General features: G+C 40.0%; 2 protein-coding genes across 3 annotated transcripts in view; one reads left to right on the forward strand and one right to left on the reverse strand.

Moving 5' to 3' along the window:
* NDUFAF7 (NADH:ubiquinone oxidoreductase complex assembly factor 7) overlaps window positions 1-3494 on the reverse strand; it is a 21152-nt gene extending 17658 nt beyond the window's left edge. Inside the window, exons 1-2 of one of the 2 annotated variants that reach the window (XM_043984644.1) lie at window positions 3250-3494; window positions 384-547 (exon numbers count right to left, since the gene is read on the reverse strand). In XM_043984644.1, the coding sequence (XP_043840579.1) occupies window positions 384-547; window positions 3250-3304 (219 nt within the window). In that variant the 5' untranslated portion in view covers window positions 3305-3494. The remainder of the gene's footprint in view (window positions 1-383; window positions 548-3249) is intronic. The other variant, XM_043984643.1, reaches the window with a different exon arrangement.
* On the forward strand, window positions 3485-25127 carry CEBPZ (CCAAT enhancer binding protein zeta). The gene is made up of 16 exons (XM_043984642.1): window positions 3485-3690; window positions 5745-7252; window positions 9828-10059; window positions 10716-10905; window positions 12961-13049; window positions 14742-14795; window positions 16128-16230; window positions 16329-16397; window positions 17797-17863; window positions 19110-19210; window positions 20239-20299; window positions 20403-20605; window positions 22278-22367; window positions 23815-23876; window positions 23965-24046; window positions 24880-25127. Exons 1-16 carry the CDS (start codon window positions 3523-3525, stop codon window positions 25017-25019), a joined length of 3219 nt encoding a protein of 1072 aa, XP_043840577.1. The 5' UTR covers window positions 3485-3522; the 3' UTR covers window positions 25020-25127.
* The last annotated feature ends 282 nt before the right edge of the window (window positions 25128-25409 follow it).

A 25409-nucleotide genomic window follows, 5' to 3' on the forward strand; every position in this document is an offset into this window, starting at 1 on the left:
CTAAGGAATTGCCTCCACACTGTGATTTGAGGGGCACTGAAAGCCCCTACTGTGCTCCCAAAATATTTCCTTTACTTGCCTCCTGAAGCTACATCCTCCTAGCTTTGGGCCTAAGATGCCCATGATTACATTCAGACTCTTGAGTTACTCCAAAAGTTGAGGCTAATGTTTCCCGAAAGTTTTAATATATGTCAACATGCACATGCTACAAGAGAGCAAGGAAGCTCATCTATCTCCAAGGTTTCAACTAATTTATGAGATTAATTAGCTGACATCTTGGAAGACAGAGAATGTGCCTGAAATTTAGGACCCTGGTACTGGAGAGTAGCCAGGTTACACCCATCATCATTTTGCCCAAGGCTAGACAATGAGACCTGCCTTACCTTGGCTGGGTTAGTCAAGACTTCCTTCATGTATTCAGCCACTGTAATGGGGCCAGTTGCCTTTATTTTGTATGCGAGGTGCCGCAGCATTGGAGTAACGGGATTGCTTTCTGCTGACTCCCTTCCTGAGCTGAAGTACTTCACTTTCCAAAGGAAAGGAATAACTGCAAACATTTAAGAGACACAAATAAACAAACAGCAAGAAACCAACCACAACTAATTGATACCACTCCTACATACTGAGCTTTCTTCAGCTTTTTAATTGCTTTCTGAAGGGATAACCAAAAACCAACCAAAAAAACCACAAAAAACCCCAAAACCCATCACATCTTCCAGGCTACATTAATATATGCATAATGTCTAGGATCCTCCTTTAATGTCCTACTTGGATGCTTAATCACAGTGTGGAAGTGGAGTTTCTAGAAGGTCCAAGAAAGTGCAAAAGCCTTTGATTAGTTGAAATGGTCATTATATCACTTGAGTTTTACAGTATCCTCAATAGGGAGGTTTTAAGAATAGACTTGGGATGAACTATTGTCAGTTTTGATACATTTAGAGAGGTTCATCATCACGAAGGGCTGGCTACCAGATAGAGAACCATTTACTAAGTCATGGAGGAGTGGCAATCTACATCAGTGGAGGGAAGTGGACAGTGATGATTCTAAAGCACTGAAGAAAGGGCCACTGTGCTGTCTCCATTAGACTTAAGTTCTGTGTTCAGGGGATACTGGAATGTGGGGTTGTCCAAAGGACAAGAGACAAGAGACCAAGTCGTAGGAGGAGCTATTGAAGTAACAGTGAATGTTTAGCCTGGAGAACAGAAGATCTGAGGGAGGTAGAGAAGTCGGCCATGATCTTTCTCTTCATGTCACTGAGGTGCTGTCAAACGAACGAACGTCTCATTCAGCTTGGCCCCAGAGGGTAGAACAAGGCACAATGTGTGTGAACTACAGGAAGGCAGATTTTTAACTTAACATAACTAATTACAGTTTAGTCTAAAATAATTGCCTGGGGCTGTGAGGTGGCACAGTGGAGAGAGTGCAGACACTTACGAGCTCTATGACCCTGGGCAAGTCACTTAACCCTGCTTGCCTCAGTTTCCTCATCTGTAAAATGAGCTGGAGAAGGAAACGGCAAACCACTCCAGTATCTTTGCCAAGAAAACTCCAAATGGGGTGACGAAGAGTTTGACATAATTGTAAGAAGACTAAACAACAACACAATAATTACCTAACAATTAAATCTATCTAAAAATGGAACGATCTGCTTCAGACATCATCAAGTCTGATCACTTGTTAAGGATGATGTAGAAAAGATTCACGTTCACCTACAGGGTTGGGAAAGGCAGAAGAAAAATGCTGGATGTGGAGTCAGACACTGGTTTCTGAATCATGACCTGAGGAAGACATTTTCCCTTTCTAGGCTTTAATCCTGATCAGTAAAATGAGGGAGTTGGATTAGGTGGCCAGTAATGTCCTTTTCAGCTGTAAATCTTTTTATGATCTTTGACCTCTGAGGCCCCTTCCAGCTCCCTTATTCAATGATAACATCTTTCCTGCAGTAATTTTCCATTGAATTCATATTTCACGATATGTTCTGCCATCGCCTAACTAATGGAGACCCCCTTTGTTCCCAGTTCTTTTCTATAACTGAAAAGTGGTGATATAAATGTTTTTACAGATCAGTTCTTTCCCTCTGCCTATGGTGGTGGTGGGGGGGAGGATATGCCTAATAGAAGTACTACACAGTGAGAACTTTAATGACTTTTGCACATAGTTCTCAACAGCTCTCCAGCTTGGTGGGGCCAATTCATCAATCCACAAAACGTATATTAATGTGCCTATGCACGACTGAAAAATGCCTGAAAAACAATCTCTGTAATATACTATACTACACTAGGATTTCCAAAGTACCTTACAAATATGTGAAACCATATGATAAATTATACTATACTATTACTAGGGTTTGCAAAGTGCCTCACAAATATACACTACCATAGGATAAACTATACCATACTAATAGTATAACAATACCATATTGTAAGTGAAATAATTATATTACGTATTGTATATTACTATATTACATATTATGATTATGAGAGAATTGTAAAACATTTTGCACATAATAAGGGCTATATAAATGTTAGTTTTTATCATTTAGTAAGAGTCTACTATGTGCCAGGCACTGTGCTAAGCCCTGGGGATGCAAACAAGAGACAACCCCTGCCCTCAAGGAGTTTACCATCTAATGGGGAGGGGGGAGCCAACACACAAAAGGAAGCTGGAAAGGGTAGGATGAAGATGAGGATGGAGTTGAAACCAAGCAGCACAGCTGGCGGCTGGCATTTTAATCCTTCTATAAGGGAAGACCGTGGGAGGAACGTTACTTCATTTTTATCCCACAACCCAGAGGGGTCGGTGCAATTGTTAAAGAAGGGTCTGATGGAAGATCTTCCAAATTCCCGGGCCCAGCGCGCTATCCACTGCACTGCCCTGCCTGTACTCATCACTCCCAGATGGTCATTAGTGTCAGCATTTTAAGTGTTTATACCCAGACCCCGCTCCAGCGCCTGGCCAGTCGAGTCGCGATGGGGCGCAGACGAGCCCGGGAGGCTGGGCGCTGCCCAGGGTCACCCCGCTGGGCACCCTTTTCCTCCTCCCCTCCTCCTCTCCCTTCACCCGGACGCTTTGAAAGTTATAGAAGAGAACGCGTCGATTATAAAGGAAGTCCATCGTACAGTATTTTTTCCCCATCCACGTTTCCGGGCTCGCGGGCTCAGAGGCCACCCAAGGCTCCGCTCCTGGAACGGCCCTCCCCTTCCCCCGTTACCGGGGCAACCGCAGCTAGGGGCGGAGCCGAATCTTACCCCAGCGCCCGGCCGGAGGAAGTAGCCTCGCGCGGGTCCTCGCGAGGATGCTCATGCCGAACGCTGGGGCGCAGCACGCGCAGAGAAGCTGCCGCCACCTCAGGAGCAGAAACTGGAGCGGGAGCCGCCGGCGTAGCCCGGCAACGCTTCTTCCTCTTCCGCTTCCCAGTATTTCGGCCCCGCCCCCTCGGTTCGCTCGCCGGAAGTAGCGTCGAAGCGACACCGCCGCCGGGCGGAAGTGACGCAAGGAGGAGCGCGTCCTGTTCGAGTGCTATGGCTCCTCAGAAACGCCGCGTGGAGTTTCACCCCGAGCGGCCCTGGGGCCCTGGGAAGGCGAAGGTGCCGGCAGCGGTGGTTGAGGACGATGAGGAAGATGGCGGGGAAGACGGAGAAGAGGACGGCTTCACCCTGGACGAGGTGCTGCGGCTCGGAGGCACCAAGGTAAGGAGGCCCTGCCCCACGCGGAACAGGTTGCCGAGTGGGGGTCGCGGAGCAGCAAAACTCAAATCTTTTCTAATGCCGCTCTTCCCCCGGCAGAAAAACAAACAGAAAGACGCCTGGGATTCCGTTTATTTTTGTCCGTGAAAGTTCTCCGGCCCCGCAGACCCAAACCGGGGGCGGGAGGGGAGGGTGTCGGGAAAGAAGTGGGGGTAATAGCTGGGAAGTGACGGAAGCCAGGAGCCGGGGATGAGGAGCGAGAGCATGCGGGGCATGGGAGATGAAAAACACGCACCAGCAAAGAGTCAAAGAATTAGGAGGACAAGAGGTGGGAAGACTGACAGTAAAGGGGGAGATGAAGACTTTGAAGGGCTTTGATGAATCGTGCAGAGGGTTTTATGTTTGATACTGGGGGCGATAGGGAGGTGACAGGGTCAGACATATACTTAAGCAAAACCAGTCTGACCAATCAGCGGAGGCTGGGTCCGAGTGAGGGGAGACTTGAGGCCGCAGAGCCGCCCGAGTTTGCAGTAATGCGGGGGGGGGGCGCGAGGAGGGCATGTGCAAGAGATGTCACCAAGGTAGGGTAGAGGAGCTGATGGCTATCACTGACTTACCATCTCTCCAGATGCCTATGAGATCAATAGACATCTTCACTTGTCCAAAAGGAACTCATCTCCACCCACTCAGTGTCCCCCCCCCCCAACCCTCCCAAACTTCCATATTACTGTCGAGGTTGCCACCAGCCCCCCCCCCCCCCCAGGTATCATCCGTGACTGCCCACTCTTTCCTGCCTCTGTATCTAAACTGTTGCCAAACCTGTCGATTTCACCAGTGCAACGTCTCTGGAACACTCTCCCTTCTCTGCCACTGCCATCACCCTGGTGCAGGCCCTCATCACCTCATACCTGGATTATTGTAGTATCCTTTTGGAGGCTCTCTCGAGTTTCTCCCCACTCTATTTGAGCTTCCATTTAGCCTACAAAGTGATTTTCCTAAAAACATAGGTCTAATAGTATTGCCCTGCTACTGAAACACCAGGGGCTCTATTGCTCCCAGAATCAAGTTCAAAACCATCTGTTTGACATTTTTTTTAAGTGAGGCAATGGGGGTTAAGTGACTTGACCAGGGTCACACAGCTAGTAAGTGTCAAGTGTCTGAGGCCAGATTTGAACTCAGATACTCCTGACTCCAGGGCTGGTGCTCTATCCACTGCACCACCTAGCTGCCCCTGTTTGACATTTAAAGCCCCTCATAACTTAGCCTTTCCACTTTCCACTTTTCTTATACCTGACACTCCTCCTATATACTCTTCAGTCCAGTAACACTGGCCTCCTTGTTGTTACCAGAATAAGACATTTAATCTCTTGGTTCTAGGCATTTTCACTGGCTGTCTCCCATGCCTGGAATATTCTCCTTCCTCATCCATACCCCCTGGCTTCTCTGACTTTGATGAAGCCACAATTAAAATCCTTTCTTCTACAGAGAGACTTTTCCAATACCTCTTACTGCTGGTATCTTCTTCTGTTGATTATTTTCTTATTTATTCTGTGTATAGCTTATTTGTACATATTTGCTTACATGTTATTTTTCCCATTAGATTGTAAACGCCTTGAGGGTACAGACCACCTTTTAGCCTTTCTTTGTAACCCCAGGACTTAGCACATAGTAAACACTTGGTGACCAACTGCGTGGCAACAGTTTGGATGTTGGGGCAGGGGTAGGAAGGGTGGCGGGATGTGGGGGGAACTGTATGAAAGAGTGAATAGTGAGGGTTATACCTGTATTGTGAACCTGAGTGCCTTGGAGGATAGTGGTACCCTGCACTATAATAGAAAAGTTAGGAAGACAAGAACACTTCTGGAATTGAAGACATCTGACACCACTAGCCAATCACATTATATGGTTTTTACCCACATGTTTAGAAAACCCAGTAATTCCATAATTTGGCCTATTTTGACTGAATTTTGTCAAACCAGTTTGCCTGATTTCTGTACTCATATACCCAAAAGTGTTTTTATATGTTTGACTTTGTACATTTTGTCATTTTTATGCAGCAAGATTATCTTATGCTGGCAGCTTTGGATGAGAATGAAGAACTTGTAGATGGAGGCAAAAAAGAAATGATTGATGACCTTGAGCAAGGTGAACTAGAAGCATTTATCAAAAATCTGGGTGTTTGCAATTATTCGAAGAATTTCCTGTTGGAAGAGGATAAGGAGCTAGCAGGAAACAAAACCAATGATAAAGAAATTAAAGTATCTAAAATAGAAAAAAAAAAAGAGACTCCAGCAGAAAATAAAAAGGCACCAGCTGTTAAGGACAAAAAGAGTTTGAAGAAGCAAGCACAAGTCACTGATGAAGACAGTAATACTAAACCAGCTGTCAAAAAAGATAAGCAACAAGACATCTTTGAATTTTATGCTAGACCAACATTGCTGATCAAATCTGTGGGGAAATGGTATGATCTGGAGTATACCAGTGAATATTCCTCAGAACCTCAGTCCCAAGTTGTTGTATCCCAGTACAGAGCTTTGGCTCAAAAACTGTATCAACATGAAGTTGAGTTATTCAAGAGCAAGACAAGTAATCAGAAGGGTGGCTCCTCTTCTACATGGATGAAAGCCATAGTGTCATCTGGGACCCTGGGTGACAGACTGGCTGCTATGATCCTCCTTATTCAAGATGATGCCATCCATACTCTCCAGTTTGTAGAGACCCTGGTGAATCTTATCCAAAAAAAGGGTAGCAAAGGGCAAAGTCTAATGGCTTTAGATACCTTCAAAGAACTGCTCATTACAGACCTTTTGCCAGACAATCGTAAACTTCGTACTTTTAGCCAGCATCCTTTCGACAAACTAGAAAAATTGTCAAGTGGCAATAGGGACACAAGGGATAGGCGATTGATATTGTGGTATTTTGAACATCAGCTCAAACACTTAGTGGCTGAGTTTGTGCGAGTTTTAGAAACTTTAGGTCATGACTCACTAGTTGCAACTAAAACTCAAGCACTCAGAGTGGCTCATGAGATTCTCTCTAATAAGCCTGAGGAAGAAAAGGCCTTTCTTGTACAGCTGGTAAATAAACTTGGAGATCCCCAGAATAGAATAGCCACCAAAGCCTCCCATCTGCTAGAGACTTTACTTCATAAGCATCCAAACATGAAAGGAGTTGTGTGTAGTGAAATTGAGAGACTAATCTATCGATCAAATATTAGCTCCAAAGCCCAGTACTATGCCATTTGTTTCTTAAATCAAATAGTACTCTCACACGATGAAAGCGTATTGGCCAACAAACTAATAACTCTTTATTTTTGCTTTTTTCGAACTTGTATCAAGAAAAATGATATTGAGTCTAAAATGCTTAGTGCCCTTTTAACTGGAGTAAACAGAGCTTACCCATATGCTGAAATCAGTGATGAAAAGGTGAAAGAACAACTAGATACACTATTCAGAGTGTTGCATCTTGTGAATTTTAATACCAGTGTTCAAGCCCTGATGTTGCTTTTCCAAGTAATGGATTCTCATCAGACGATATCAAACCGATATTATGCAGCCTTATACAAGTAAGTGACCTACAGTTGACCATTTGGGTTTTTTTTGTGTTTTGTTGTTGTTGTTTTTGTTTTGAGAGGCAATGGGGGTTAAGTGACTTACCCAGGGTCACACAGCTAGTAAGTGTCAAGTGTCTGAGGCCGGCTTTGAACTCTGGTCCTCCTGACTCAAGGGCCAGTGCTCTATCCACTGTGCCACCTAGCTGCCCCTGAAACTGAATGTCTTTTTTTGTGTGTGTGAGGCAATCAGGGTTAAGTGACTTGCCCAGGGTCACACAGCTAGTAAGTGTTAAGTGTCTGAGACCGGATTTGAACTCAGGTCCTCCTGAATCCAGGGCCAGCGCTTTATCCACTGCTCCACCTAGCTGCTACCCAGTTGACCATTTGTAAATGTAGTGCAATGCATTAGCAGATGTTTATTAAGGTCATAGGCAAAAGGCTTTATAATTCTTTGTAGGAATTTGCCTTTGAAAGAGGGACAGGACTCATAGATTTCATGCAGTTTATACCCTCTAGCATCTCCAAAATTTCATATTCATACTTTGTATTTAGCAGATTAAAAAAAAATTCTTTTTGATTCATTGCTTGAAAACAGTCCATTGTAAAAAGCAAAGTTAGCCTGCTTTTCTTAAGTTCCATGTAATGCAGCTCGCCAAGTTGTCATAGATTTAGAGCTGGGTTGTAGCTTTGAGATAATCTAATCCAACCCTCTCATTTTACAGATGAAAAAGCTAAATGGTATGTACCAGATTTAGAATCAGAGTCTGGGTTTTTTAATCTTGCCTCTTCCATATATTATGTTAGGCAAGTCATTTAACCTCTTTTAGCCTTAGTCTCTTCATTGGTAAAATAAGAGGTTCAGATAGAGTTAATCTGAAAGGACTCTGTGGACCTTTCTATCTCTAAGTAGAGTGCCCAAAGAATTTCAAACCTGTTTTGATAGCTTTTGATTTGATAGTATAGACAGAGTGACCATGTGTCAATTTTGTGGTTGGGTCGTTTCAGTCGTGTCCAACTCTTTGAGATAAACCCATCTAGGGTTGTATTGGCAAAGATACTGGAATGGTTTGCCCTTTCTTTCTCCAGCTCATTTTATTGCCCAGGGTACACACCTAGTAAGTGTCTGAGGCCAGATTAGAGTCTTTCTGTTTCCAAGTCTAGTGCTCTATCTTTTTTTTTTTTTTTAATTTTTGCAGGGCAATGAGGGTTAAGTGACCTGCCCAGGGTCACACAGCTAGTAAGTGTCAAGTGTCTGAGGCTGGATTTGAACTCGGGTACTCCTGAATCCAAGGCCAGTGCTTTATCCACTGCGCCACCTAGCTGCCCCCTCTAGTGCTCTATCAACTGTGCCACCCCGTTGCCCATGTGTCAGAACACGAAATAATTTTGACAAATGAATGACTGAGCAAACTGCTACTCATATCAACAGCTAAATCTTTCTATTGTGCCCTGCCATTATGTTTATTTATAATATAAAATATTTTACAAAAAGTCCTTAAAATAGAAGGTATCTTCATTCTTCTGTCTGTGACACTACTAACTATGACATGGTGAGAATCTAAGAAGCTTGAAGCCTAACTGATCTGCAGTCAATTGTCATATGTATTATAAAGATCAAATATCAGTGAAATAAGAGGGTGAGTTAGTGGGCAGAATATTTCAATTCATTAAAATGTGATTATTGGGGGGCAGCTAGGTGAAGCAGTGGATAAAGCGCTGGCCCTGGATTCAGGAGGACCTGAGTTCAAATCCGGCCTCAGACACTTGACACTTAATAGCTGTGTGACCCTGGGCAAGTCACTTAACCCCCATTGCCCCACCAAAAAAAAAATGTTATTGAGTGCTTTTCAGGGATATTTGTATTGTTTGAAATAAGGCACACTTGTCACAAGAAAAATGGCACTTTGTGTTATCAGCATTTTACCCCATGTTTCTTTCACTTAGCATGAATAAGGAATGGTTTGTTAATGGCTGAAAATGAAGGCAAGATGAAATAGAGATGTTGAACTTTCTAGTGAAACAGGGATGACAGGAGCAAAGATGGGGATTTCAGAATGGAGTTTTGACTGAAGTGACTCTGGGTAGGTAGAAGGCTTGAGAACAGATGAAATACATGGAAAAAAATGTTTCAGGATTCAAAGTGGTGTATGGAGTTTAGGGTACCTTGTTTTGGCTCTGTTGTACCAATGTTCAAAGTCCATGGAGTGGTACACTACCAAGGCTTCAGACCTATAACGATTCCATGTTCCTGTGGTTTTCTGGTGCCTTCCTTCAACTTGCTATTTCTATCATTGATTCTCTTCCACAGCTGTTGTAACAGTCATGATCCCTCAGTCTAGGACATCAGTAAGGCCAAGAAATCAGTTCTTGTACAAAGTAACCTCATTCTTTAACCTCAGGGGGATAGATAGTACCTAGAGTAAATTTACACTGCATAAGATATCTTGTGAATAAACATAATTTCTGCTGCATAAGATATCTTGTGAATAAACATAATTTCTGCTGCATAAGATACCTTGTGAATAAACATAATTTCTGCTACATAAGATACCTTGTGAATAAACATAATTGATATTTTATTCTACAGGAAGTTGTTAGATCCAGGTTTGCTATTATGTTCCAAGCAGTCTATGTTTCTTAATCTTGTCTACAAGTCTCTGAAAAGCGACATCGTTTTACGTCGGGTGAAGGCATTTGTGAAGAGGTTGCTCCAAGTCACTTGTGGACAGATGCCACCATTCATATGTGGAGCTCTGTACCTTGTGTCTGAGATCCTTAAAGCAAAACCAGCATTACGAACTCAGCTGCACGAGCACCTGGTACGTTTCAAAGTTTTGGTGTTGGTTTTTTGGTTTGGTTTTTTTTTTAATTAAGGTCAGAAATGTATTTTGGCTGGCCTTTTTGAATAAATCGGGGATTTGTTTAGAAATCTGTTCAATATAAATGGCCTTTTTGTTCTAGAAAAAAAGATTCTATTTTCTAAAAGCTCTGGAGTCTCTTGGGTTTCAGATTAAAAATCTAGAGATAAGATTGTAGCTTTGTCTATTCACAGAAAACATATTTTAAAGGGTTGTCCTTTTGCAAGACAGTAGCAGTTAATATTTTTTTTATCCAGTCTCTGATTTCATTGATATAGGAAACTCTCTCCACCAATTCAGAATACTGCTTGCTCGGCAGCTTAATGGTCCTAGAAAATGCCTGGGGGTTCTAAAAGTTTATGCAGTTTGTCACTTAGCTAGTGTATAGCCTAGGTGGTGCTTGAACCCAGTTATTTCTCTCTGTGAGATTAGCTCTGTATCTATTATTCTATACTTCATTTCATTTACTAATTAAGAGTTATGAGAAGTGGTCTTCAAAATCTTCCATTGTTTTAAAGGTTTTAGACCTCATAGCCACTACAATATTGATTTTAAACATTCACAAAGTTCTAAACTTTAGATTAGAAAATGATTTTGTAAAACTATTCTGATATTAGGAATCTGACGAAGAAGAAAATTTTCTGGACTTAGATGAAGATGATGGTACTGAAAAATTTACAGATGCTGATAAAGAAATGGAAACAAATGCAGATGAAGAAATAGACAAGGATGAGAGTACAACTGAAACTCTTGCAGAGGCTGAAAAGTCAGGTTCTGCTTCATGGGTTCATCTTAAGAATTTGGAGGGTAAGTTTTTATAATGAAGGTATCATATTAAATGCAGCAAACATTTATTAGGTTGGACTTGTTATGTGTTAGACATTGGGAAACAAAGAAAATAGCGTCTGCTTTTGTTCTACTTTGTAGAGACTACTGAATACAAATGGTTGGTGTAATTACTGAGGGAGAAGGCAGTGAAGTACTGGGGGGAGGGCGGAGGTTGGGTCGAGGTACCCCTCAAAGATCCTGTGAGCTGATTCTTGAAGGGGGCCAAGTCATTCCAAAAGGAAAAGTTGAGGAGAAACAGTGGTTCAGGCAAAGGGGGCAGCCTGTGTCAAGCTCCTGAGGGAAAAGATTGAATGTTGTACATGAGGAGGAGCAACATAGAGTAAACAAACGGGAGTCATGGTAAGTCCTTCTGGAAATGCAGGTTGGAGCCAGATTGTGGATGATTTTAAATGAACCACTCATGGTCCATGGCAGGAAAGAGGATGTGCGTGGGTGGAGGATGGGTTAGAGATAGGAGAGCCGAGACAATTGCAATAGCCTGGACAAAAGGGATTGAACTAGGGTGATAACCATAGCACTGGGCATATGGGGACATATGCTGGAGGTGTCGTGGAGCCAAAATTAGCAATGGCCATGGAGGGTGAGAGAACATGAGGGGTGACTGGCATCACTCAGCTGCCATACTATATGGGAAACCTTCATCAGTCTTTAACTTATATAAATGTCAGTTATTGTTGTAGTTGTTTGTGGAAAGAGAACCAGGCCCTTGACAGAAATAGGGAAATTGAAAACAAGATAGGTAGCTTTCTGGCAGAAGATACCGAGGTCTATTGATCATGTTCAAAGTCTGAGGTGCCTGTGTGACATTAAGGGGAGATATACAGCAGGTGTTTGGTGATACAGTATCAGCACTTGGAGTGAGGAGGGCCAGATAAAGTAACAAAGCTTCTGTTTTCATGTTGAATTTTTCTTTTTGATGGATAGGTCTTATTTTTACATCATTTACATTTCCCATTTTATCTTTCCCTCTTCCCCCTTCCGTAGAGCCAACTCTATAAGAGTTAGAATTAGGGAGGGAAAAAACCCCAAAACAGTTGAGCAAAGCTAACCCAACATATCAGCTAAGTCTAGCATCATATGCAGTGTTCCACACGCAGTCCTCCACCTCTGCAAGGAAGGAAGGGAGGTGCATTCTCATATCACTCCTCAGGGACCAGTCTTGGTCCTTCTAATTTCATAGCATTCACTTTTGATTTTGTTGTTTAATTCAGGTGCTGTTGTAAATACTTTGTGTGGAGGTCATTTTGTGGTGTTGGAGAGAAAACGCTGGGTTCTCTTTGGCATTCTGACGCTATAACCTTGAGTCATTGATACTAATAGCACGTACTTATCCAACACTCTGGATCATATCAAATTTGATTCTCACATCGCTCTTTTCAGGTAGTTAGTGTGGGTATTCCCATTTTACAGATGAAGAAACTAGATACAGTCTTTAGTTATGTTCTTTGAATACACTCTGATGTCAGAGCCAGGCCTGGAACTTACGCTTATCATTCTTCTGAACCTATTGAGAGTGAGTCAGCATTATGTAGTGCATCAATTACTAAGAGTCAGAAGACCTGGACTTCAAGTTTGTCATGTATCACTAGAAATGTCATGTAACCTCACTCAAACTTCAGTTACCATATCTGTAGAACAGGGACAATACTGACCTGGGCCAAAGTTAGGCTCTAGAGCATGTGGGCATGTGTAGGAGACCCAGTTACCTGGGCTTGCTGGACACGGAATATCTTTGAATCAGCAAAATTATGTGGTACTCACAGTCTGAGTGATGGGTTTGTTTTTTTTCTTTCTAGACCTGATACTTCATTGCTATGTGAAAACTATCATTTTAAATCACTAATTCATCTATAACTTAGAGTAATTGAGAATTGTCTGAGGGTGCTGAGAGGCTAAGTACTTTGCCCTGCTCGTACCACTAGTATATGTCACAGGTCCTGTGGTATGGTGGTTCATGGACTGGCCTTGGAACTGGGAAGTTTGATTTGGCAGTAATTGTTTGTATTTTTTTAGGTGGAAAAAACTTAAATACTTATGATCCATTGAATCGAAACCCTTTGTTCTGTGGAGCAGATAATACGAGTCTTTGGGAACTCAGAAAGGTAAAGTATTCTTAGATTTTTGTTTAATACCATTGTGCTTTAATCAAAGTTAGGTTAATATTTTAGTATTCTCCTTCCTCCCATAAGGAGAATGCCACAATTTTTATTCTTTGATTTAGAAACTGAAAAATTCTGTGCAGCTACAAAGGATTTTTTAGTCATTTATGTTATAGCTTATTCTCAATAAACATTTAGTTTTTAAATTCTGAATAAGATGATATGACTATTGAATATTTAATTATAATAGATTTAAAAAATATCCTCATCAAAAATATGCTCAGTGTTGGGAGATTATTTTTAAATTTCATGTAGATGGGAAGAAGGGTATGTCAATAGTTCCTGTTGTTTTCTTGGTCACTTTTTTTTTTTGCGGGGCAATGGGGGTTAAGTGACTTGCCCAGGGTCACACAGCTAGTAAGTGTCAAGTGTCTGAGGCCGGATTTGAACCCAGGTACTCCTGAATCCAGGGCCGGTGCTTTATCCACTGCGCCACGTAGCTGCCCCTCTTGGTCACATTTTTAACATATCAGTAAAGTCCAATATTTTTTCTTACATTTTCACTATCTTCCCTACTTCAGTTTCCATCTTACTTGATCTCTTGATGCTCTCATAGTTGGTTTGAATGCCCATATGGACTAACCAAAGCCTATCTCTTAACTACCTGTGTTGTACTGATGTTATTTGGCTGAAAGTCATGGAATATTTTCATCTCCAAGGAATTATAAAATAGAGTATCATTCAGAGGGCCGCAGAGAGGCATGTGGTATGTGAATGCTTATGACACCTAGCAAGCAAAAGCTTAGAAGAAGTAAAAGATGGGCTTATTCTGTGGTGAGGGCAAAGGATAATCTGCTTATGGCCCTTGTGCTGTTAAGAGGGAAGGTCTCCCCCTTTCTTTTACCCCTCCCAGCAAGAACTGGGGAGAGGACACAAGAAAGACACAGAATCTGTGAGCATGGATGGATTACAGTCTGCATTCTTGGAGAGTGCCTTTAAAGAAAGGAAAGCACGTGCCATTTGATTTGATTTTTTTAAAGATCAAATGATGAATTTAGTTAAATTTCCTGTTAGAATGAACTAAATTTATATAGTTGAACAGATAAATCAAGAATGTTTTGCAGTCACTGGTAAATAGTTTTTGTGAAGTTAATTTTTGTATAAAACTAGTGTTTTAAAAGAGTATATTAAAATTAACACAGAGGTAATAGAATTGCCCTTTTTGTGTCCCTGTCTGAATTCATACTTTTCTCCCCCCTATCCTTTCTTAAAAAAGCATTGGTCAAATTCCTTTAATTAAAAATAGAATTTTTAGAATTTAGAAAATAGAACTGTGGAGCAGCTAGGTGGTGCAGTGGATAGAGCACCGGCCCTGGAGTCAGGAGTACCTGAGTTCAAATCTGGCCTCAGACACTAAATACTTACTAGCTGTGTGACCCTGGGCAAGTCACTTAACCCCAATTGCCTCACTTTAAAAAAAAAAAAAGAAAAGAAAATAGAATCATTCATAAATCATTTGATATATTGAGGGAATTTGGCCATTTAAAGGAATTGTTTTGTTTTTTAAATAAATGAAAATCATTTTACAAAGCAAATAATCACTCTTTATTTGATCTGTTTTGCAAGTTCATATTGTTTTTGCCTGACAATCTAATATTAGAAATCTGAAGTTTATAAAACTTTTTTATTTTTTAGCTTTCTGAACATTTTCATCCATCTGTGGCCCTTTTTGCAAAAACTATTTTACAGGTAAGTCTGAAACAAAGGGAAGAAAAATGGTTTATAAGAAGTGCATATCTAACTTCCTGCTAGGTCATCACAAATAGACCCACAGAAAATTTTTCTATACTGATTGATGTGAGCACAGTAGCCTGTTAAATACAAAAGAGCAATTATTTCTGTGTTCCAGTAGTTCGAATACTGGCCGTGCTGCTTACTAACTCCATGTGAGCATCTGTTTCCTCTCTGATATAATGGGGTTGATGTTCTAGATTCCCTGGGTGGGCACCTTCTTTCTTCCCTACTGCCTTTTCCGCCTTCTTCTGTGTGTTGTCTTCCTTCACTAGAACATGAGCTCTTTGAGGGCAGGGACTTGTCTGTCTTTTGCTGGTGTTTGTGTTCTCAGAGCCTAGCACCTCTGTCCGTCTGTCTGTGCATCCATCCTCGCTGTGTAGGTTCTGAGAACCGAAGAACGGTTCCTAGCGTGGAGATGATTTTTAATGCATGGCGTGGTAGGAAGAGTCCTTCCTCGAGAGCCGGAGTCCTTAGCCCTGAATTCCAGCCCTTCTCCCTTGTCCTTGTCCTTGAGAATCCACGCTCTTACCTCAGCACAGACTACACCTCATCCCACTTTCTACATATCAGGACGGAAAACGTGTTAACAGTTAAGCTGCTCCAGAGATGGGACGCCCGCCAGGGAAGCAGGTTGGGCTCTTCCCCGGAGGGTCCTAAGTGGAGGCGGTTCCTTGAGGGGGTGGGAGGGATTCTCAATCAGTCAGGACGTAAACTACAACCCCGGAGGTCCCTTCCAGCTCTTCAGATTTCATGATGCTCTGATTGGATCAAGTCATTTCATCTCCCTGATGCTCAGGTCTCTTATCTTGAGATGAGACTTTGTACTAAGCCTCCAGTGTCCTGACTCTTAGGTCCTGTGGTCCATTCAGATAACCACTCGTAATAGAGTGCTTTGCATCATCTCAGTTGTTCAGCATAGCAACTGAGGAAGAAAGGGAATAGGAGTTAATTGCCATTTTCCTTGTAAGGAAACTGAAATTCATTGAGGGTCAGTGACTTCCCAGGGTCACATAGTTAATAAGTGGCAGATTAGGGACTCAGACTCATCTTCTGTTTCTGAGTGATATGTTATTTTACTTTGCTCCCACTCAATCAGAAATAGAGTGGGGAGGGGAAAGAGTACTCTTATCTTACAGATAGGGAAGCATAGGCGTGGTGGTCTGTAGCCCTCTTTTATTCAACCCAGTATTGCTTTTTCTTTCTTAAAATTTTGTATGGTCGTAGATCTACAATTCGAATTCAGTTCTTTTGATGGTTTTAAGCTTTTTGTTTGTTTTCTGGTTATAGGGGGATTATATTCAATATTCAGGAGATCCATTACAGGATTTTACACTAATGAGATTTTTGGATCGATTTGTATATAGGAATCCAAAGCAACATAAGGGGAAAGGTGAGTGCTTTATTATGTTGGAAAGGATTTAGTAATCAAACTTTGTGACTGGGGGCATATTATTACTTATAGTTTAATGACTTACACTTCCATTTTAGAGAATACAGACAGTGTCGTGATGCAGCCAAAGAGGAAGCAGTTCTTGAATGATTTGCGGAATCTTGCTGGTAAGTATGAAACTTGGACATTTGAAACTATAGTTAGTTATAGAAGGCTTTTTTTGGTGTTATTTCCCATAGTAAAGTGAATGTTATCCCTAAAATTGGGAAAGAGTGACTTAACCCAAAACTTCTTGTTCTTTCGAAAAAGAGAGTGTATATTCCTGGTCTACTGCCCATTTTTCTATGTCTCTGCCTAGGCAAGTCTTGTAATATCTTATAATCTTGCATTAGTAACCTACATAAATAGGCCTACCATAAAGAAAGGCAGAGTTGACATTTTTATATTAATATAAATTTACAATTTTTATTTTAACCAATTCTTGAGTAGATTATGTTTAGATTTTTGTAACTAGTCAGATTTAATTTCCTAATTACTTAGCATTTAGGAAGCTAGATCAGAGTTCTAATTTTTATTTCATCATAGCAGTTTAAAAATTAGTCCCATTCTTTACATTAATATTCTCTTGCCAGAGCCTGAGAGAGGAGAAAAAGAAAACTATTTCTTAGTTGAGATAATGTTTTTGTTTGGACACTGTCTCTGAAAAGAAGACTTTATTTTTCCTCTTTTTTTTTTTTTTTGTTTTTGTGGGGTTTTTTGTTTTTTTTTTTGGTGAGGCAGTTGGGGTTAAGTGACTTGCCCAGGGTCACACAGCTAGTAAGTGTTAAGTGTCTGAGGCCAGATTTGAACTCAAGTCTTCCTGAATCCAGGGCCGGTGCTCTATCCACTGTGCCACCTAGCTGCCCCATATTTTTTCATTTTTAAGATATAAAAATAATAAGTTATATAGTTCTTGCAGATTTTCTTAGTTGAGAATAGAATTGTGATTAATAACTATATCATACATTTGGATAATGTATTTGTAGTGTTTTTGATAGCTTATCTCAGATGGATGAATTGTATAGAAAATCAGAGTTTATAAAGATTTGAGAAGAAAATACCTTCAAATTTTAATTTTTCTTTTGAAAACAAAACGATTAGGCCTTAACTTAGAGTATGGTGACAGAACCATTGTCTTGTTTATTGTCAAGCAAGGGGGCAGCTAGATGGCGCAGTGGATAGAGCACCGGCCCTGGAGTCAGGAGTACCTGAGTTCAAATTCGGCCTCAGACACTTAACACTTACTAGCTGTGTGACCCTGGGCAAGTCACTTAACCCCAGTTGCCACACACACACACACACAAAACAAAAACAAAACAAAAGTCAAGCAAGACACTTTCTAGTGCTTTACTAACACTTTATGGAGTAGGGGAATGGGTTCATTTTTGAAACCTGTGAAATATTCCATTTACTAAGTGTTTAGTGTTTCTTCTGAAGAGTTTTAATATACTTTTTGAAAGCATTATTGTTGAAATAAGATGGTTCTCCTTTAATGAAATGGAGTATAAGGCTTCTTTTATTTTATAGTGAACAGTAAAGAATTCCTTGCAAAAGATGAAAGTCAAATACCAGTGGATGAAATTTTTTTCTATAGGTAATGTTTTCTTTGTTATTTCATTCTTTAACTGTGATGGTTTAGAAATTTGAAGGGCTTAATGTAATACTTATTAAATAAAAATATCTTGATAATTTTAGCTTGGGTTGAAAGTTGTATAGAATTAGTTATGAGAATTAATAAAATATTAAGATGAATAGGAGAAAGTTTAGTAAAAGGCTATTTTCTACAAATGGAATTTTGAAGTAATAGGTTATATAGTTCATTCCGAGGATTTGATAGTCCTTCAAATCATTTAAAAGCTTCAGTCCGAAGATCTACTTCAGATTTAAATGATTTAAATAACTGACATGATTTTTGTGACTGAAACATGATCCTTGGAGTGGGGTTATTTAGGAAGCGAAGTTAAATTATAGCTTAATCCTATAAAATTCATCTGCTGTTCTCTAGTAAAGGCAGTGGTACTAGTAATGTTTGCTTTATGGAGGCTTAGTAATTAATTACAGTGAGTGGTCATACTCACCTTCACACATTGCATGGAAAATAGATTAGAGTCTGCTGGAAAACTTCTTGGCTTACTAGGCCAACCTGTACTCAGTGTTCTTAATGCTTCATAAACAATACTAGAAAAAAGTACCAGTCCTGGGCTCATGAGACTGTAGTTTGAATGCCAATTCTGACACATACTGTCTGGACTACTCAGTCTTGAGCCTTAGTTTCCTCATCTGTAAAATAGGGATAATGATAATTATATACTTCTCAACTCCGAATAATCATAAGGAACCATTTATATACTTTAATGTGGTATATAAATGTGAGCTGTTATATAGCTATATTGATGCTGATGTTTGACTTGGTTATAGGCTGGAATTGAAGCACAACCCTTCATTCTACCTAGAAGACTATTAGGAACTAAAACTGAAGGGAATTAAGAGCATTTTTGGAATTTGTTCCTCAAACCAAAGACTGAGCCATATTATGAGTTTTAGTATTTCAGCATTGTCTTCATAGAAGCAGCTTTTGTAGCCCTGACAATCAAAATTATATCAACAGTCAAGTGTCTAGGTATCTTGAGTTAAAATGTACAACAGCTCAGTAAGATCCACGGAAGTGACTGACCTGGCAGTCTACCCCAGAGAAAGAATCCACACTGCTTGGTTTGACGTAGGATTGCCAGTATGCACTGAGGAGCATCTGCATCATTAAGATCACAGGCTGATCAGGAAAGTGTGAAGTAGCTGCTGTGAGTAATGTAAATAGAAGTAACGGGAGTATGTTATTTCAGGTACTACAAGAAGGCTGACAAAGAAAAACATAAACGTCAAATATCTTCAGATGATGAAAGTGTAGAAGATGTAGATGATGATGAATTTGAGAAGATACTTGGTTTGTAGTGTTTATTTTTCTGAGAAAGTTCTTGTCTAGACAATATTGTAACCTCACAACTATTTCTTTTTCTTCTTAAGAGTATCCATTTTCCAATCCATCTTAATTCATTGCTTGATCAAAAAGTTCATGTTCTCCCATTGCCTACCAAATAGGAGTTTAAACTCCTGTACTTAGCAGATGCTAAGCAAGAGTCCATTGATTTAAATTATATGTTAAATAAAAGAAAATTAATAGTTTGAGTTTTAGAAAAAAGAAAAAATGAAACTGCATAAGTTAATATAATGCTTAAATAACATCAAATCCAGAATGCACCAGTTAATGGACTTAGTACTTTGGGAAGTACTGATACCAATCAAGCAGTAGGTATTCTAGAAAATATATGCAATGTTTGACATATAAAAGAGTTTTGATTTATTTTTGTATCATGGGAAAGATAAAAAAGTTTTTGGTGTTCTTAAATTATTGTTACCAAACTGGATAAGTGAGCTTAGAAGGAATCCCAGGTCTTGATTAAAAATCATGTATAATTAGAGATCCATTTTAGTCTACTTAGAGTGAAGGTAAATTTTCTTTAATAGAAATTTATAGAAAATGAAGAAAATAGTAATATTAAGATATTCGATATTGCAAGCATTAGAGTTCATTTGAGCTAGATTTTTTTTTTGGTTCTAGTTTATATTTTTATTATAATAAAAGTCCAGCATAACACATTGTCACAAAAGACTTGGATTTTCTGGTATCCTATAATACTGTTTACTTTAGTTGCCATTGTTATTAGATGACAGTGAAACAAAGTGATCTGGGAATATAATTGTACATAAGTTGTGCAACACATTACTTTTCTCACACTACAGGATTCTTTAGGACAGGTTATCACTGTCAGATATTTATTGAGTCTTGTAAAAGTAAATCATATAAATCATAGGATATGTTCATATCGACTTATAAGTGAGGTTATAAAATGTGTCGAGATCTTTTTGTTCTTTGCTTTGTCTTTTACTTGATCTTTGTCTCTTTTCTTGCAGACACATTTGAAGATGATAATTACTTTTGTGCTGCTGGAAAAGATGACCTTAATTTTGCTGGGTAAAGGACTTTTTCCTCTAGTTGATTATTTTATTGTTCTCATTTAGTAGGACATTCTTGCCTTGTTTAACAAGAAGCTTACGGTGCTTTGTCTTGTTTTTAGTAATGTCAAAAAGAAAACCAAAGGGACTAAAAATACCCAGGGGGATGAGGACTCAGATATGGAAGGTAGTGATGACGATGGCTTCAGTGGTTTGGATGACGAAGAGATCTCCTTGGGCAGCATGGATGAAGAATTTGAGGAAATCGATGAAGATGGAGGCACATTCCTGGATGTGCTGGATGACGAAAGTGAAAGCATTCCAGGTCAGTAGGCATCTTTGGATGACAAGAGTTTGGGCTTGAGATCTTTGTGGAACCTATTGGCTTGATGTTCCCTGAAGTTTATAGGACTTTTGCACAAGTCCCTAGATGCTTTTTCCTTAGCATTTTATAAACTTTGATCATTTCTGTTTCCTTCAACCCCAAATTAGTTTTTCTCCTGGTATTTTTTCACATAGTACTATGGTGGAATTGATGCTAACAGACATTTTCACAGTAATTCTATTGATGTAGAAAAGGGAGGTGATATTTTCATTTTTTCTGGTGGAGAAATTGAGACCTTTGTAAAGTAAATAGCATCCAGAGTTGGGTTCTACAGGATGACTTTTCTGCTCCCCTTCTGTCACCTCCCTTTCTACCACCCCTTTCCCATTAGCTGATATTTCTATACTTAAGAATGGGTGTAGGGAGGAGGAGCAGAAAGTGAGAAGAGCACACATACATGTCCTGTGACACTTGGGACAAAATATTAGCTCCTTGTGGATAGGGACTTGAACTTTTGTCTAAATTCCCCCAGTATTTGGACCCTAGGAGTTGTTTAATAAATGTTCGTTGCTTAATCCACTGATTTTATAGCTTACAGATCACTTCCTTATAACAAACTTTCTCTAAGGCAACTGGATGTACTTAAAACATTCGCTAGCCCCATTTTACAGATGACAAAGCATATTACATATTGAGCCCTTCATAGGTTGGCAGAATGAGGACTGAAATTTAGGCCTTGCTGGTTATCCTGGCATATGCCAAGAAGGGCTTGGGGCTTCTTTATCACACTGCCCCATTCTTGGAACAGTAGAGTGCTGACGTCCACAAAAAGCGTGAGGCTGTGCCAGAACTAAGCAATCTTCGTAATTAGTGCTTTTATAGACAGTATGTTTCACTTTAGTTTTTCTGGTCCCTCTAAGGCACTTATTGTGCGCGTGTTATGGTGGTTAGGTTGCATTTGGAATGCGAAGACCTGGATTCCAGTCCCTTTTCTGTCTCCTTTCCTGTATTGGCCTATCTCATTAGAAAAGTGAGGTGCTCGGAGTAAGGTTCTATCCAGCTGTGTATTCTGTGCAATGGAGCTTAGCACAGACGAAAGTTACATGGTGCTCTGCTTTGTGACTCTGCACCTTGTGGCGCTGGATTCCTTTCCTGCTCTCCCATACTGACAGTATCTTACCTGACTTTGGCAGACCACAGAAATGCGTTAATGGGGAGCTGGCGGCCAGCCTGGTCTGTCAGTTTGCTGCTGGGAAATGACAAACCCGGGGGCCTCTTGGACTTCTCACTGTTATCTCCAGCCTTGGGGGTCTTGGAATTAGAATCTGGAGAGCAATGATTGCTCTCTTTTTCCTGATAATAGATCAAAGAGATTGTCAGTTCTCATTATGGGAGCTAATCCTCACTGTATTTTATAATAGACACTATGCCCTGTAGTGAGGGTGTCCCAAAGTAGCATCCCAAATTACCTCCCGGTGACACGTATAGATCTTGCTGTATATACCGTTTATTGTGTGGGGAGCTCCTTAAGGGACAGCACCATGCTTGTGCCTTTCTTTGTATCCCTAGTACTGAGAACAGTGCCTGGTACATAGTGGATGCTTAATCAGTGTTGACTGACTGACTGATTGACTTTAATAGCTCTGTGTGTTTTTTTTTTTTTTAATAACAGAACTAGAAGATGAAGTCAGCACCAAGGTCAGCATTAAAAAAGGCAAACGGAAAAAAGCAAATGATGTTGACTTTGCCACATCACTTCAAGGTAAGAAGAGATTAATTTCTTTCATACCTTTGTTCTCTTATACTTAAAACCGTGGAGGGAACTAATGTATTTTTCCTTAGAAAATGTTTCTATATTAAATATCCTCATATTTTTCCTTACACTGTAATCAATCCTTCTAATAAAGGCTCTTGTAATATGCAAGTCCAAAATTCATGGCATTTGTTTTTTTCTTCCCTTGATTCTTACTTCATATTTAAAAACCCTGCAGATCTCTCATTCTCATTCATGGTGAGACTACTGCATTACTTGATAAGTAAGCCCCTCTTCCACAGCATCTTTCTCCCCAAATCTTTTTTCTTTCTTTTTTTTACAGGACAATGAGGGTTAAGTGACTTGGCCAAGGTCACACAGCTAGCAAGTGAACTCAAGGCTTAGGAAGACCTTGGTTCAGGTCCACTCTTTTTCAGTGCCCCAGGTGACTGAGTTGTAGAGAAGGTTCCCTAGTTTTGTGCATCACAGGTCCAGTCCCGATTCCGGTCCTATTTAGCAAATGCCTTAATTAAATTCCTTATAGTCAATTCAAGAATGAGGTGCCTTGTTTAATTTCGACAGGGCAGGGAGTATGTATGTACCTGGCAGTCCGCTTAAATTCTGAGAAGAAATTCACTAAAGCACAGTTGATTTTATGTACTCCTAAAATTCCTTGTCTCTTCAAACCAAATTGTTATTCTCAGATTCCAGTGACTATTTTGAAATCTTAAGCCTCTGAAGTTGTTATTTTCAAGAACCAGCTGTAGTTCATTCATTAGTTTTAAAAGGCAAGATTGTCTTATGGTTACTACTGCTGAGAGGCAGCTAGATGGTGCAGTGGATAGAGAGTTGGGTTTGGAGTGAGGAAGATCTGAGTTGAGATCCGCCTTCAGACACTTACTAGCTGTGTACCTAAGTACACAAGTCAAGTACACTGCCTTGTTTTCCTCAAGTGTCAAATGTGGATAATAATAATAGCACTTACCTCCCACTCCCAGGATTGTTGTAAGGAGCAATTGAGATTGTATTTATAAAGTTCCTGGCACATAGTAGGCACTTCAATGCTCGCTTCCTTTCCTACTTGAATAACTAAGATAGTAACAATAAAGAGCATATACTGGTACATGTACGTAGAAGTTGCTTCTCTAGTTTCTTTCATTCACCAGCTTGCCCCTTGCTTCCCTCCCCCCCCCCCTTTCCCCATGTGCACATCTGTTTTTACCTGTCAAGTGGGGGAAATAGAGAATTGGCTTCAGAGGGTGAGGGAGAATGAGAGCTGGGCTGTGAGCCGGAGCTAGAGATGGAGGGGCCAGGGCATCCTATTGATCTAAACTTCTCTATCCAGCCTCCTCTGCCTTCTCTTGTCATCTATATGATTTACAGATATAACCTGTCTCAAGATGTTTTCCATTTTCTGCACTTAATCTAGAATTTAATATTTAATACTTTTTAACAGGCCCAAAGAAGAAAAAGAAGCAATCCTTCGATGACTCCAGTTTATTTGTATCTGCTGAAGAAGTAAGTCTAAAACATAAAGATAAACAAATTAATTACCATTATTTTAAGATCAAATTTTTATAAACATTTCTTTTTTTTTTGTTTTAAGTTTGGCCAGCTGCTGGATGAAAATGTTGGTTCCAAGTTCGATAACATTGGTATGAATGCCATGGCCAACAAAGATAATGCAAGTAAGTGGTTTGTAAGATCAGGAGTCCTGAAATGTCATTGGGAATGAATAGATGACCTCGATTTACTATAACTGGAAAACCTTGTCCAAAATGTTATATGTGCCCTCTGGAAGAGCAGAACACGAACCGTGTCTTCATCATAGGGAAGGGGATTGTAGAGACCTCCTGGCCAACAGTCACCTCCACTGACCTATTAAAAAAATAGTCATGCAGTTTTTGCCTCAATAACCTTAGTGCCCCACTCAGCCCATTACACTTCTGGACATCTCTAGTTCTCAGGACAGCCTTCCTTATGGTAGCTTCCACCCATTGTTTTGAGTTCTGTCCCCTGAGGCCAAACAAAGCTAGTCTTTTCCCTCTTTTGTTATGGCCCTTCAGATACCTAAAGATGATTATCATATCAGCCTTGAGTCTTCTCTATGCTAGATATTCCCATTCCCTCTATGGATATGGATATAGTAGGATATCAAGACAATTCAAACATCATCGGCATTTTATTACTGTCTTTTCTGAAATGGGCCTCCCAAAATTGATTTTAATTTATTAATCACGTTCCTTACCATAATCCCCATTGTAACAAACTAAATGTCATATTTCTGACACTTCCAAAATTATTTAATGCTTCATACTAATGAGGTGCTTTATGAAAAGATATTTCCCAATGGAATGTTTTCCTTTCCTTCTATATCCAGTCCAGCTGCCTTCAGAAAAATGGGGTGGGAGGGACCTCTCGCCCTACTAAAGTTTGGCCTTATATATTTGAAAATCCTTTTTGTAGTAAAAATACTTTATTTAAAGCATTTACTCCACCAAGTTGACTTTTTTCTTCAAAGGTATCAAACAACTTCAGTGGGAGGCTGAACGAGATGACTGGCTTCATGACAGAGATGTGAAAAGTCTTATCAGGAAGAAGAAAAATTTCAAACACAGAGGTCCAAAAAACATATACAAAAAGAAAAGGCAAAGGAAGTGAAAGTTTTTTAAAAGAGCTAATTATTTATAACTTTGAAATTCAGTTTGTTCACTTTTATTCTGTAGCTTTCAGGCTATTAATTGAATTTGTAATAAACTATAGATAAGACCATCTGCATCATTTGTAAATTTATCTAAAAGTGAGGCTTTAATTAAAGTTTTAGGCAATCTTACAGGGAGGCCTTGCCTTATGGAGCAGAGCATTGTGAAGATGATTGTGCTAGGTCCCATTTGTACAGAGAGAAATCTGAAAATCCTGGGAGGAGGTGGGGAATAATGGACCTCCCAGACTTTGGGAGGGGTAAAATGACTTGATTAGAGTTGTTCAGTTTCTTGGATTCAGGAAAGTCTATAATTGCAGAAAACCTTTTGGAATCTTATTTTATATGGC

Source organism: Dromiciops gliroides, chromosome 2, assembly GCF_019393635.1.
Source record: "Dromiciops gliroides isolate mDroGli1 chromosome 2, mDroGli1.pri, whole genome shotgun sequence".
Classification (NCBI taxonomy): Eukaryota; Metazoa; Chordata; class Mammalia; order Microbiotheria; family Microbiotheriidae; genus Dromiciops; species Dromiciops gliroides.

What these genes read in the sequence shown, in the direction of transcription:
- CEBPZ (XM_043984642.1), top strand. Translation starts at nt 3,523, where the DNA reads ATGGCTCCTCAGAAACGCCGCGTGGAGTTTCACCCCGAGCGGCCCTGG. An exon ending in TGCGGCTCGGAGGCACCAAG is followed by an intron (nt 3,691 to 5,744) that starts GTAAGGAGGCCC and finishes ATTTTTATGCAG; the next exon opens with CAAGATTATCTTATGCTGGC. An exon ending in AAAGCAACATAAGGGGAAAG is followed by an intron (nt 16,231 to 16,328) that starts GTGAGTGCTTTA and finishes CTTCCATTTTAG; the next exon opens with AGAATACAGACAGTGTCGTG.